Below are 13,330 nucleotides of genomic sequence, written 5' to 3' on the forward strand. Positions count from 1 at the left end.
CTGGGGGAAACCCTTCAAGAAGAGCCTCACAGTTCCCCTCCTTCAAACTCTCCCACCTGTCTGCAGGAGGGGGTTAGTCCCCCACCATGAGAATATAGCCCGGTAGTGAAACTCTCCCACGACTTCAAACTATGAGTTTTCCAGTCTGTTGGCCCTCTGCAGATTTCTAACATGCCCATCACTGGAGCATCTCAGCACCACCGTTAGAGATATAAAGAGGGATGTTTTTATTACAATACTGTCCATCCAAAAAGAAAGATGTTCTTTGCAGCAAAGGCCAGCAGCAATTAGTAGAAGCTGCGAGTGGTTTTAATGGTGTCCCACTGAAATTTCATTAATGTCTCCAATGAGATTCTCTAATGAAACTGAAGTGTTGCTGAGGTGAAACGTAGCTCAGCCCAGGTACAACATAAAAGGTTTCACATCCTGGATCAGAGCACCTCTTACATAAGCTCCGATATAGCACTTCGTTCTCCCTAAAGGAAAGCCTAAAAAAGCAGAACTGTAATTTTCTTGACATATTTACAACACTGGCCAATTTATCAGCTCCCGTAATATACAGCTTATGTAACAGGCAAGATGGGGTGGGTTAAAGCCTCCAGCGCTTTATTGTCAGCTACTGTGTGTTTAGCATGAGTAAGCTATCTGCTGCCTTGCTGTCACTTAGGCAGCATGAGGCCTGGTGGGCCAGCATCCTTCCACACAGCAGAGAAACACAGTCACAAGGGGAAGGGGGGTACAAAGTCAGATGGGTTCGTATTCCTTCCAAATGTGCCGTGTTGCTACAGCCAAGACTCCAAACATGTGTTTTCCTTTCTTGTGAATCAATTCATTGACAGCTTACATTGCAACAAAACGTTCCGCTCAGTTGGCGTGCAATTAGAAATGCCAGGTTTCTTGGGTTGAGATTTTTTTTAAACAACTCGGGTTCTTGACTTTAATACAGGTCTGAGAACAGATTGACATTTATTTTTAGAACCATTTTTTGAAGAAAACTTTCCATATGGTGAGCCAGGTATTTGTAAATTCATAGATTCATAGATTATAGGACTGGAAGGGACCTCGAGAGGTCATCAAGTCCAGTCCCCTGCCCGCATGGCAGGACCAAATACTGTCTAGACCATCCCTGATAGACATTTATCTAACCTAATCTTAAATATCTCCAGAGACGGAGATTCCACAACCTCCCTAGGCAATTTGTTCCAGTGTTTAACCACCCTGACAGTTAGGAACTTTTTCCTAATGTCCAACCTAGACCTCCCTTGCTGCAGTTTAAACCCATTGTTTCTGGTTCTATCCTTAGAGGCTAAGGTGAACAAGTTCTCTCCCTCCTCCTTATGACACCCTTTTAGATACCTGAAAACTGCTATCATGTCCCCTCTCAGTCTTCTCTTTTCCAAACTAAACAAACCCAATTCTTTCAGCCTTCCTTCATAGGTCATGTTCTCAAGACCTTTAATCATTCTTGTTGCTCTTCTTTGGACCCTTTCCAATTTCTCCACATCTTTTTTAAAATGCGGCGCCCAGAACTGGACACAATACTCCAGCTGAGGCCTAACCAGATCAGAGTAGAGCGGAAGAATGACTTCTCGTGTCTTGCTCACCACACACCTGTTAATACATCCCAGAATCATGTTTGCTTTTTTTGCAACAGCATCACACTGTTGACACATATTTAGCTTGTGGTCCACTATAACCCCTAGATCCCTTTCTGCCATACTCCTTCCTAGACAGTCTTTTCCCATTCTGTATGTGTGAAATTGATTTTTCTTTCCTAAGTGGAGCACTTTGCATTTGTCTTTGTTAAACTTCATCCTGTTTAACTCAGACCATTTCTCCAATTTGTCCAGATCATTTTGAATTATGACCCTGTCCTCCAAAGTAGTTGCAATCCCTCCCAGTTTGGTATAATCCGCAAACTTAATAAGCGTACTTTCTATGCCAATATCTAAGTCGTTGATGAAGATATTGAACAGAGCCGGTCCCAAAACAGACCCCTGCGGTACCCCACTCGTTACGCCTTTCCAGCAGGATTGGGAACCATTAATAACAACTCTCTGAGTACGGTTATCCAGCCAGTTGTGCACCCATCTCATAGTAGCCCCATCTAAATTGTATTTGCCTAGTTTACCGATAAGAATATCATGCGAGACCGTATCAAATGCCTTACTAAAGTCTAGGTATACCACATCCACCGCTTCACCCTTATCCACAAGGCTCGTTATCCTATCAAAGAAAGCTATCAGATTGGTTTGACATGATTTGTTCTTCACAAATCCATGCTGGCTGTTCCCTATCACCTTACCACCTTCCAAGTGTTTGCAGATGATTTCCTTAATTACTTGCTCCATTATCTTCCCTGGCACAGAAGTTAAACTAACTGGTCTGTAGTTTCCTGGGTTGTTTTTATTTCCCTTTTTATAGATGGGCACTATATTTGCCCTTTTCCAGTCTTCTGGAATCTCTCCCGTCTCCCATGACTTTCCAAAGATAATAGCTAGAGGCTCAGATACCTCCTCTATTAGCTCCTTGAGTATTCTAGGATGCATTTCATCAGGCCCGGGTGACTTGCAGGCATCTAACTTTTCTAAGTGATTTTTAACTTGTTCTTTTTTTATTTTATCCGCTAAACCTACCCCCTTCCCATTAGTATTCACTATGTTAGGCATTCCTTCAGACTTCTCGGTGAAGACCGAAACAAAGAAGTCATTAAGCATCTCTGCCATTTCCAAGTTTCTTGTTACTGTTTCTCCCTCTTCACTAAGCAGTGGGCCTACCCTGTCTTTGGTCTTCCTCTTGCTTCTAATGTATTGATAAAAAGTCTTCTTGTTTCCTTTTATTCCCGTAGCTAGTTTGAGCTCATTTTGTGCCTTTGCCTTTCTAATCTTGCCCCTGCATTCCTGTGTTGTTTGCCTATATTCATCCTTTGTAATCTGTCCTAGTTTCCATTTTTTATATGACTCCTTTTTATTGTTTAGATCGTGCAAGATCTCGTGGTTAAGCCAAGGTGGTCTTTTGCCACATTTTCTATCTTTCCTAACCAGCGGAATAGCTTGCTTTTGGGCCCTTAATAGTGTCCCTTTGAAAAACTGCCAACTCTCCTCAGTTGTTTTTCCCCTCAGTCTTGATTCCCATGGGACCTTACCTATCAGCTGTCTGAGCTTCCCAAATTGCTTCCATACAGTTAAATTTTGGTATCCCCTGTACCTGAAGAACATAGGTATGTAGGAAATGCCAGACAGGCTCAGATAAATAGTCCATTTCTAACTGTGGCCAGTACCAGTGGCTTCATAGAAGGGTGCAAGAAACCCTGCAGAAGGCCATTCCAGGACAACATGCCCACTGGGAGAGTCTTCCAAACCTATATTAGTCAGAGATCAGCTTATGCCCTGGAGCATGAAGGTTTCTATCCCTGCCAAAACTCTTGATTTTTAAAAAATCATTTAAAAAGTGTCAGACATGAAATTTAGCTTGGAGGGTAGCCACATTATTATATTAGTATTTATGTATTTATTATTATTAATAATAATAATAAATAACAATAAATAATAATAATAATCTCCTCTTCTGGAAAAGGCCTTCAGAATTAAATAGAGAATGATAACCTTTTTGCAACATTTTTAAACCATCCTGTAATATTGAATAAAGGTTTCTATCTCTTATATACCACAGTGTGATTTTAAAAGACAAAGGAAAAGATCTCATTCTTTATTAAATTCTATATGAATAATTTCTATATAGCCCTATTTCACTTCTGTGGAACTCTATTGGTTGATTTAGATTAGATTGCACTTTGATATGAGGGATACTGATGATGATGATACTTTGTAGTTATATAATACATTTGGAACTGTGGCTCTCAAATCACTTTACCAAAATTAGCTAATCAAGCGTTGCAATCCATTTGTCAGGTAAGTAGTATAGCCATTTTATAGATGGGGAAACTGACGCACAGAGGAATAAGTGATGTAACAGTCAGAACCTCTTGTACTATTCTTTTGTATTCGTCCTTAGCAATTTTCCCATGTTTCCAGTTTTTGAAGGATTCCTTTTTTATTTTCAGGTCATTAAATAGCTCATGATGGAGCCATATTGGCCTCTTACTGTTCTTTCTGTCTTTCCTTTGCATTGGGATAGTTTGCTGTTGCGCCATTAATACCGTATCTTTGCCATTTCTCCTGAACACCTTTGTCTCTTAGATTTTCTTCCCATAAGACCTTACCTTCCAGTTCTCTGAGTTTGTTAAAATCTGCTTTTTTAAAGTTCATTTTCCTTATTCTGCTGCTTTCACTCCTTCCTTTCCTTGGAATCACTAAATCTATCATTTCATAATCACTCTTACCCAAATTTCCTTCAACCTTCAGATTCACTACCAATTCCTCCCTGTTGGTGAGAATCAAGTCTAAAATGGCTGTGCCCTTGGTTTTTTCCTCTTTCTGAAACAAAACATTGTCCCCAATACATTCCAAGAACTTATTGGAAATTTTGTGTTTTGCCATATTACTTTTCCAACAGATGTCTGGGTAGTTAAAGCCCCCCATTCCTACCAGTTTTTGTGGTTTGGTTTTTCTGTTATTTGTTCTAGAAATGCCTCAACAACTTTCTCTTCCTTATTTGTTGGTCTGTAGCAGACCCCTTCCATGATGCTGTCCCTGCTTTCCCCCCCCCCTTTTATCTTCATCCAGAGACTTTCAACTGGTCTGCCTGTCACCTCCTCCTAGACCTCAGAACAAGTGTATTATACATCAAGAATATATACAACACCTCCTCCCTTTTTTCCCTACCTGTCCTTCCTGAACAAGTTATCCCCCTCTATACCAATATTCCAGTCATGAGATTTATCCAAGACTCAGTGATGCCTAGGAAATCATAATTTAGCTACTAATTACTAGTACTTCCAGTTCTTCCTGTTCATTCCTCGAACTCCTTGCAATTGGGTCAAGACATGTAAGATGTTGAGCAGATTCACTGACTATTTTTTCTACGTCCTATAACCTTATGCATCACTTCTGAAGTTTGCCCATTTCCACATCTAGCAACAAGAAACCAATAGTCAAGGTAGCCTCTGGTCTGTAATCTGAGGAATCCACCACCCAGAACAGTGAAGATCCAGTCATGTGAAATGGCTGCTGCCTTCTCACTCCCTCTAAAAACTTACATGTTCCAGGAAACAAGGTCCAATTTCACTGAGGTGGGGGTCCTCGTTGTTATACTGTTTCTCCAAGTCCCGGACAAAACCCATCTGAAACCTGTAGATATCTTCGATGTTGCCGAATATGACCTTTAACTGTTCATCGCTGAACATGTCTCTCCTCTTCCGGCACTGCTTTAAGTAACCCTGCGAGGAGAAAGAGGAGGAAGTTGTAAAATAACCCAAAACACTCATGATGCCAGACGGACCTTGGAAACAGCAACAGACAAAAAAAGTGACTATCCCCTGCGCTCTCTGGCCCCTTGGGGTATGACAAAGCTGCTTCTTTGGAACATGGGCAGGGCCCTGCCATCCTGATAGGCTTGCTAGTCTTGGTCAAAAGCTGCAGTGAAGTACATGCTGATCCATTCAAAAGTAGGTATAGGGAGGGCAATACAGAGAGCTACCCCGCACTCCCAGCGCACTCTGCCTGCACCTTCTGTGAAAAGGGAGTACTCCTGAAAAGAGCTTAGCCAACACTGCTCAGTGCCTTCCTATCTCTACCAATGCTGCAGAGAGGAGCAAGCCCCACGTTTGGCCCTTCATACTGTAAAGGGATTTGGTTACTCATTTCTGCCATCGTCAGTCCCTTTAAAAATTACCGCCATACAAACAAATCCATCCATTTTGGTTCTTGCTGCAAACATTGTCCCCAGAAAAGGTGCCACATTCTCACACTTTGATCAAGGGCACACCTACTGCGACAGCTGCATGGGTCTATCTTCCGATAGGCTGGCCACTCTCATTCCCCTCCACAGCCACAGTCATCGGCACAGGGAAGCAGCCAATCAAACTGCAGAATATTCCATTAATGGAAACCATCCTTCCCACTGCTACTGCACTGAGCACAAGGTATCTGAGACCTACTGCTAGGCAAAGGCATTGTGCCACCTCTCCAAATCTCATGGGACATCCCTGACTTGGAACGCAACGTGGTTTATCCCACCATTATTTATTTGCCTGTGTATGAGAAACAAAGGCAGGAGGTTTTGCTGTTCTGCAAATGTCAGTGTGTGGGAACTCTGAATGTTAAAACAAAACAAAAAAATAAAGGGTTGATGGTGGTTTCAGTTTATTGGCTGCCTAACGAGGGAACAGCAGTGATGGAAGCTAAAAGCCGATGGTTAAATGTCATCTTGGAGGAAGAAAACAGCAACATTTTCATTTCTCTTTCCCCTCCTTTCTATTCTCCCAGATTCTCCTCAGTTACACTAGTGCATTAAAGTCAAGGGGGTTATGCCAGTGGAATTGAGAGAGGAAGTTTCTCCCATTTTCTTGGCTACTGTTTTATTATTAAATAATCTTTTATTATTTAATGTATTATTTATTATGTGTATTCTAGGACTGCCTAGACTTCTAACTGAGACTGCGGTCCCGTTGTGCTAGGCATTGTACAAACAGAGTAAAAGACAGTCCCTGCCCTGGAAAAATTATAGTGTAAATAGCCTAGAAAGATGAAGACTGGGAGAAAGAGGATGAATTATTGTCCCCAGATGTGACAGAGTGGAGAGAGTTTAAGTGACTTTCTCAAGGCCACAAAGTGAGTCTGTGGAATAGCTGCAAACGGAACCCAGTTCTCCTAAATCGCAGTCTAGTGTCACAGCTACCAGATCATCCTTTTTTCCTCTCCCTCAGCCTCTTATTATTACTATTAATTGTTGTTTGTTTTACAGAAGTGCCTAGAGACCAACTGAGAACAGGCCCCGTTGTGCTAGGCACTGTACAAACATAGATTAATAGACAGTCCCTGTCCTGCAGAGTTTACAATCTAAATAAACAAGATAGACAGGAGGTATGGGAAAGGGATAGAACACACAAGCCTCTATTTGCCTTCCTACTTGCAGATCATTTCTTTCTTACCAGCCCACCAGTTTATCTGAGTATTTATCTGAGGCACAAGAAATCTAAACTTTACTGGTTGGAGGAGCACAGTCTAGCACAGCGGGCACTGCCTGGGGTGTAAGGAGACCTGGGTTCTATTGCTATCTCTGCTACTGCCAGGCTGCGTGACCTTGGGTACATCACTTCGCCTCTCGGCATCTGTTTTCCCTCACACAATTTGCTTGTGTTGTCTATTTAAATTCTAGACTTTGCTGGGCACAGTGGGGCCACACTCTCACTTGAGGCCTCCTAATTATAAATAATAAAAACTGACACCCTGTAAGTTGAAACCTTGTACTTGGTTTCCTTGCCCCACAAAATAAAGAAAGGTCCAGTTGAACAGCTGAATTTGGGAACTGAGTCATGCAGATGAACCACTAGCTAGTGACACACAGCTGAAGTTAAACAATGAAAAATATTAGAAAGGGGTAATAAACTGCACTTTGGGTTCACAAAGTGGTTTCCTGGAATGACAACTTTAAAAAGATGATGGAATTATAAACATGACTTGAGACATCCTGGCTAATGGCCAACTTCCTAAATGTCCGGTTTAGTTAACATCGTATCAGACCAGACCATAGCTGCCTTTGGAGACCATCCTCTCTTCCTCCCTTAGCCTAGGGTTTGATCATGGAATACATTACACAGTTGATGAATCTGAGTTTCAGCTCTTCCAGGGACCTGCTTTGGAACTCGATGACTCATCTCCTTGGGTTTCCCCCTCTCATTCTAAGGATGAAATGACACGAGGAAGTGGAACATCCTGATTCACAGCCAAACAATTTTTACGGTATGGCAGCTGTATAGCAAATAAATGATGGGAAATCATGGGAATTTTTGCTATAATATTTTCACTCCCACGTGAGGATCTCAAAGCACTTTGCAATATGAACTGATTCTTGCAAATCACCTGTGAAGTAGGAAAGAATTATTATTCCTCTTTTATAAAATCATTCAGTGGATGAATCACACAAATGGGTTTCAGCCATTGCTAGTTGGCTATTCACTGTGACCACTGCCTTGAATATTCTCCACATTCCATGTGCTATGTCACCGCTTGCCTAAGCCACATGCTACTCAGAGAGTAAAGCAGCAAATTTCCATAGAGATGTCTATCAAACCCTGGGGAATATAAATAAATAAATAAATAAATGCAGCATTCAAAAAAAGTTCCCGGGCTTTCTCTTGTATTCGGTTTCTACGTTTGGATGGCTAGCTTCCAGCGTGAGCAATCAATTGGAAGAGACCACTGATTACATATAATACACAGCAAGCACCAGCTAGAAGGCTGCAGAGTTTTTCCAGTAAATTTACTTTTGTTGCATAAAACAATGTCATCTTTCTGCCACTCATTCCATCAGGTTTGCTCAGGCTAGGGATAGCTGACTGATGAGCAGATGTTGGAGAACACTTTGCTCAATGAAGACCTACAAATAGCTGACAAACTGTCTCCTTTTAAAGTATTTTTTGATGTTGCCCCTGTGGAATAGCAAAGTTGGAGAATATTTGCAGGAGATTAAGTGCTAAATTTTCTAAGCCCTGGAGTTGGTATATAAAGAGGCATGGGATGTGACCCATCTCCCTTTTTCTTCCACAGAGAAGGAGAGAGAAAACAGAAGAAGGAAATGAAACTGAGAAGATACTAGACAGGAAATCGCTTGTTGGTTCCCCTCTTCCTAGCAATGAACCAGTTCATTCCCCTCATGGACCATCCCCACTGCTCGGTTCTCAAAATATTTCATCCGGTAGGATGAGGAATGTAAATAAGGTCAGGATTTAGATGTTTCTTGGAACTATTAGGACATATCACCTTGGCAATGCAGCTCTTTGTCCACACAGTTCATTCACATCACTCCTACAGGGCCTTCTCTGCACCACTGCCCAATGAAATCTAACAGGGAATGGTCTGTGGTTACTCCCTCTTCTTTGACATTTTCAGGGGATGGATCACTCTCCAGTCTGATGTCCTCTAGGAAGAGAAGGGGCCCGAGGCTGGGCCACTGCCTCCTCAGCTCTTTGGTCCTTTGAAGGAGGGGAGTGATAAAGAGCCCTCTTCCGCACACTGCACCCAGGCCACTCACTGCCACCAACATTTGGTGCTGGCTGGCGAAGAAACAGCAAGCAAAAGGTGGCCCACCTCCCTGAAAGAATGCATGAAGACAGCAGCAACTAGCCCTCCCGGTAGGCTCTCCCCATCGGAGGTCTTATACGATCAACCTCAAACAACAAACTCAGCTTGACATTCTGAGTAGCAATGTAGAAAGTTTGCCATGAAATGTTCAGAGTCACTTTAGCCCCAAGACAATTCTCAGGTGGAATTCCATCAACATGCTGACACTTGGTAAAACTTGCTCCTGTGTCATAGAGGTTTTGTGAGCTCAGAGAAGAGGCAAATGTTAGTGAAAGAACTTGCATGGCCTTTTCTCCCTGACCTACTCATAACACTAGGGTTATCTTTGATCTCTCTTTCCTTCTCTGTCCAGGCTCCACTGGTTCTCCTTCTACCTCTTCTTTATAGTATGCCCTGTATTCTTCACCCTATTTATAAAACTCTGGCCATGTCCTAATCATCTCTCTGTTCAAGTACTGAAACCTCCTTGTCTCTGGCCTTCCTACCTCTCACTCTCCCATCTGCAATCCCTACAACATGCTGCGGCTAAAATCATCTTCCTTGCCCACTGCTTTGTTCATGTTATTCCACTGTTTGAATGCCTTGCTGGCTTCCCAGGGTCATTCTGCATTAAGTATAAACTCCTCATCTTCATGCTCAAGACTCTCCACAGTGTGACTCCTCCCTGTATCTCTGCCCTTTAGCTCAAAGGGAAGTGCCAGTGTACAGCACACCTCAGGATCAAAACTTTAGACTGTGAACTCTTTGGGGTAGGGACTATATCTTTTTATATGTCTGCAAAAGTCCATGTCCGTCTAAGGTCTTCTATTCTAGGTGGAGCTAGAGTGCAGCATATGGTTAAGGTTGTCTGACAGTTCCCACTATAAGACCTATTTTTAGTTGCTTATTACTTTGCCAAACTCTAACTGTTTGGGCTGAAATTCTCTATGCAAGATGACTACCTTAAGCTACATTTGTTTATGAAGTTCTGAAAAATGGTTCAGCCATTTCTGAGAATGAGGCTAGGGCAGAAATACATTGTTTTGCTCATAGTTAAAAAATTCTTGCAACTGTTCTGTTGAGAAGCTTTAGTGCAACCCACAGCCCAATTAACACACAGCTGCGGCCCAGCTGCGTGCTAAAAAAAATCTGGTCCCAGCCCACGCAGGGCGGGGTCCGGGGTCCCAGCTGCCCAACCCCACAAGGGGCGAAGTTCGGGTCCCAGCTGCCTGGCCCTATGTGCTGGGTTTCGCTCCTGCCCCACTCTGTGGAGGAGTCTCTGGGAGGGGGGCGCTGAGCGTAGGGGTCTGTGGGGAGTTTTAATGGAGGGGGGCGCTGTAGTTCTCAACCTGCAGCCCACATAACACATTGTGGGCCACATATCTGGCCCACAATGATAAATACATTGAGAACCACGGCTCTAGTGCCTCCGTACTGTGGAGCAAGGCCTGCAACATAGCAAAGTGGTGACCTTTATGGCAAGGATATGCCTTTTGCTGCTCCACTGAAAATTCACCCAAATTTGGCCAAGTCTTTGAAAAATCTCAGTTCAAAGAGGCAACAGGCAACTTTAACACTGGCATTCCCTAACTCTTGAGCGCTTGACTTTGCAACCTTAATGTTCTTTTAATGTTGTTTTTTGGATATAAGAAATAATAGACCTGTGAAGCTCCAGAACATACTGGCATTGGGTGTGTTTTAAGACAGGAAGCTGCAAGTCGAGTGCCTTGACTCACCCAAGACCTGCAGCAATCTAACATTTCTTGAGCTGTTGGGCGGGAGGGTTAACTCAGTGGTTTGAGCATTGGCCTGCTAAACCCAGGGTTGTGAGTTGAATCCTTGATGGGGCCACTTGGGGATCTGGGGCAAAATCAGTACTTGGTCCTGCTAGTGAAGGCAGAGAGCTGGACTCAATGACCTTTTAAGGTCCCTTCTAGTTCTAGGAGATGGGATATCTTTATTAATTATTATTATTATTGACTTTAGAAGATGTTCTGTGATTACATGTTAGCAGCGAGACCTGGGGTTGGCAACCTTTCAGAAGTGGTGTGCCGAGTCTTCATTTATTCACTCTGATGTAAGGTTTTGCATGCCGGTAATACATTTTGACGTTTTTAGAAGGTCTCTTTCTATAAGTCTATAATATGTAACTAAACTATTGTATGTAAAGTAAATAAGGTTTTGAAAATGTTAAGAAGCTTCATTTAAAATTAAATTAAAATGCAGAGAACCCTGGACCAGTGGCCAGGATCCGGGCAGTGTGAGTTCCACTGAAAATCAGCTCGCGTGCCGCCTTCAGCACGCGTGCCATAGGTTGCCTACCCCTGCTCTATACTAAATCAGTCCTGACTTTCATAAGCCTGTCAGATTTCTTCTTCCATATGACTCAATTTATAATAATGCAATCCTGTCCCTGCCTTCCTAGAAATAAGAGTAGGGGGATTTGTAAAGTTTACCTATGTCAGCAGCGCTTCTGTGCCTCATCAGCTTGTTATCAGAAGACTATTCACTCTGCATAGGATAACACCTCTGTCTGTGCTCACCCTGCAGTGCTGACAGGAGATCAAGCTGTCCTAGCTATCTCTAAGTCTAGCCACACTCCACTTAAGCACAAAAGCATGCAGTCAAGTCAACTTATTTGGATAGAGTCTGGAGTGATTAAGCTGTCTCCAAGCCTTCTCAGAGCAAACTGATTGTTCTGATTTGCACACTTCATTTGAGCAAGGTGAGCTTCTCTCCAGCAACGCATGACCCATCACATTTGCAAATGAGAATGCTCATTCCTGTCTTCTCTAGTTTAAAAAGGCATCTGAACCCTTTATTGGTACTCCACCTTCTAGTAAGATTTATCCTACAATTATATTCGGTATCATTCACAGCAAGATAAGAGTCATAGAGATACACATCTCCTGACACAATGGGCCAGATCCTCAGCTTATGTAAATCAATGTGGCTTCACTGAAGTCAATGGAGCTATGCCCATATACATCAGCCGAGGATCTGGCCCCAGAAAGCCCAGTGACATGGCAGGCAAGTGGCAAATTCAGATTTTCTTTTGTTAAACTGAAAAATGCCAGCGGAGGCTAAGAAACAATACACAGTAAAGCTGCTGCTTCTTCAGGTCAAACACCTTTGATCGAAACGACATAGTTGAATTAAACTGACTTGCTCCCAAATTGAAATCCCAAGGTTCTTCCACACTTGAAAAAGCATGAAAAATCTCCCTTCTGCTTTGGATGGATTTTTGCCTTATCAGCAGAAACAGGACCAGTTTAACGCAAAGGAGGAGGAAGTTCTCTGCGATAAAGTCATTAGGGACTTTTCAGTATTGATTCTCCAGAGGCTGGGCACAGGACTGATAAATTTTAAAATGTCAGTGGCATTAACTCAAAGCAAAGGACTTTGATTATAGGTCTTTAAGACTAAGGAGAGGATGAAGCTCTGAAAGGAGGAGGACGGGTGACGAGAGAGTGAAGGAGCTGTAAAAAGAAAGAGGCTATTCCTTTCACTCAAAGGCAATGAATATTTGTCTGAAAACATTAGAAAAATTGATACATCTGGCTTAGAGAGTAGAGGTGATCAGGAATTTTTCACCAAAAATTTTCTCTGAAAATGCCGATTAATCTAAACCCAAACTTTTCCCAGGAAAGGGTCAGTTCTGACAAATTTCTTGACTCAAAAACATTTTGAAAAAAGGTTTTGAAGTTGTCAAAACTTTTCATTTCAACATATTCAAAATGAGAAATTCTGGTTTTCCAGTCTGAAATGACTTTTCATTTTGAAATATAAGCTGATTATAGTAAAAATTAAGAATGAATAAAAATGATTGAAAGCTAAAGGAAATGTTTCAAAATTATTGAGATGAAATGTTTAGATTCCAACTTTTTATTAAAAGAACAGATTTTCAGTTTGTAAAAATTTTTGAGATTTTGCTTTTTCAAATTTTTTGAAATCTCAAAAACTTTTGCAGAACAAGAAAACCATTTCCTTTCTAGCTCTCTTATAGTAGGAATCTGATTTCTAATTTTAGCCAGATTTGTAGACTGTTTATCAGACTCTATTGACCTAACAAAGTTCATGGTAACAATATACTTCTATGTACCATTTATTCTGACAGATCCCAATACACTTTAGAAGCTATGGGCTAG

At 42.1% G+C, this 13,330-nt stretch overlaps 1 protein-coding gene across 7 annotated transcripts in view; it reads right to left on the minus strand.

The window, feature by feature from the left end:
• Positions 1-13,330, minus strand: part of ARHGEF9 (Cdc42 guanine nucleotide exchange factor 9) — a 270,682-nt gene that overhangs the window by 58,222 nt on the left and 199,130 nt on the right. For all 7 annotated transcript variants that reach the window (XM_034781031.1, XM_034781030.1, XM_034781037.1 and 4 more), the window contains one exon: positions 5,159-5,338. In XM_034781031.1, coding sequence (XP_034636922.1) covers positions 5,159-5,338 — 180 coding nt within the window. The remainder of the gene's footprint in view (positions 1-5,158; positions 5,339-13,330) is intronic.

This window comes from Trachemys scripta, chromosome 9 (genome assembly GCF_013100865.1).
Source record: "Trachemys scripta elegans isolate TJP31775 chromosome 9, CAS_Tse_1.0, whole genome shotgun sequence".
Classification (NCBI taxonomy): domain Eukaryota; kingdom Metazoa; phylum Chordata; order Testudines; family Emydidae; genus Trachemys; species Trachemys scripta.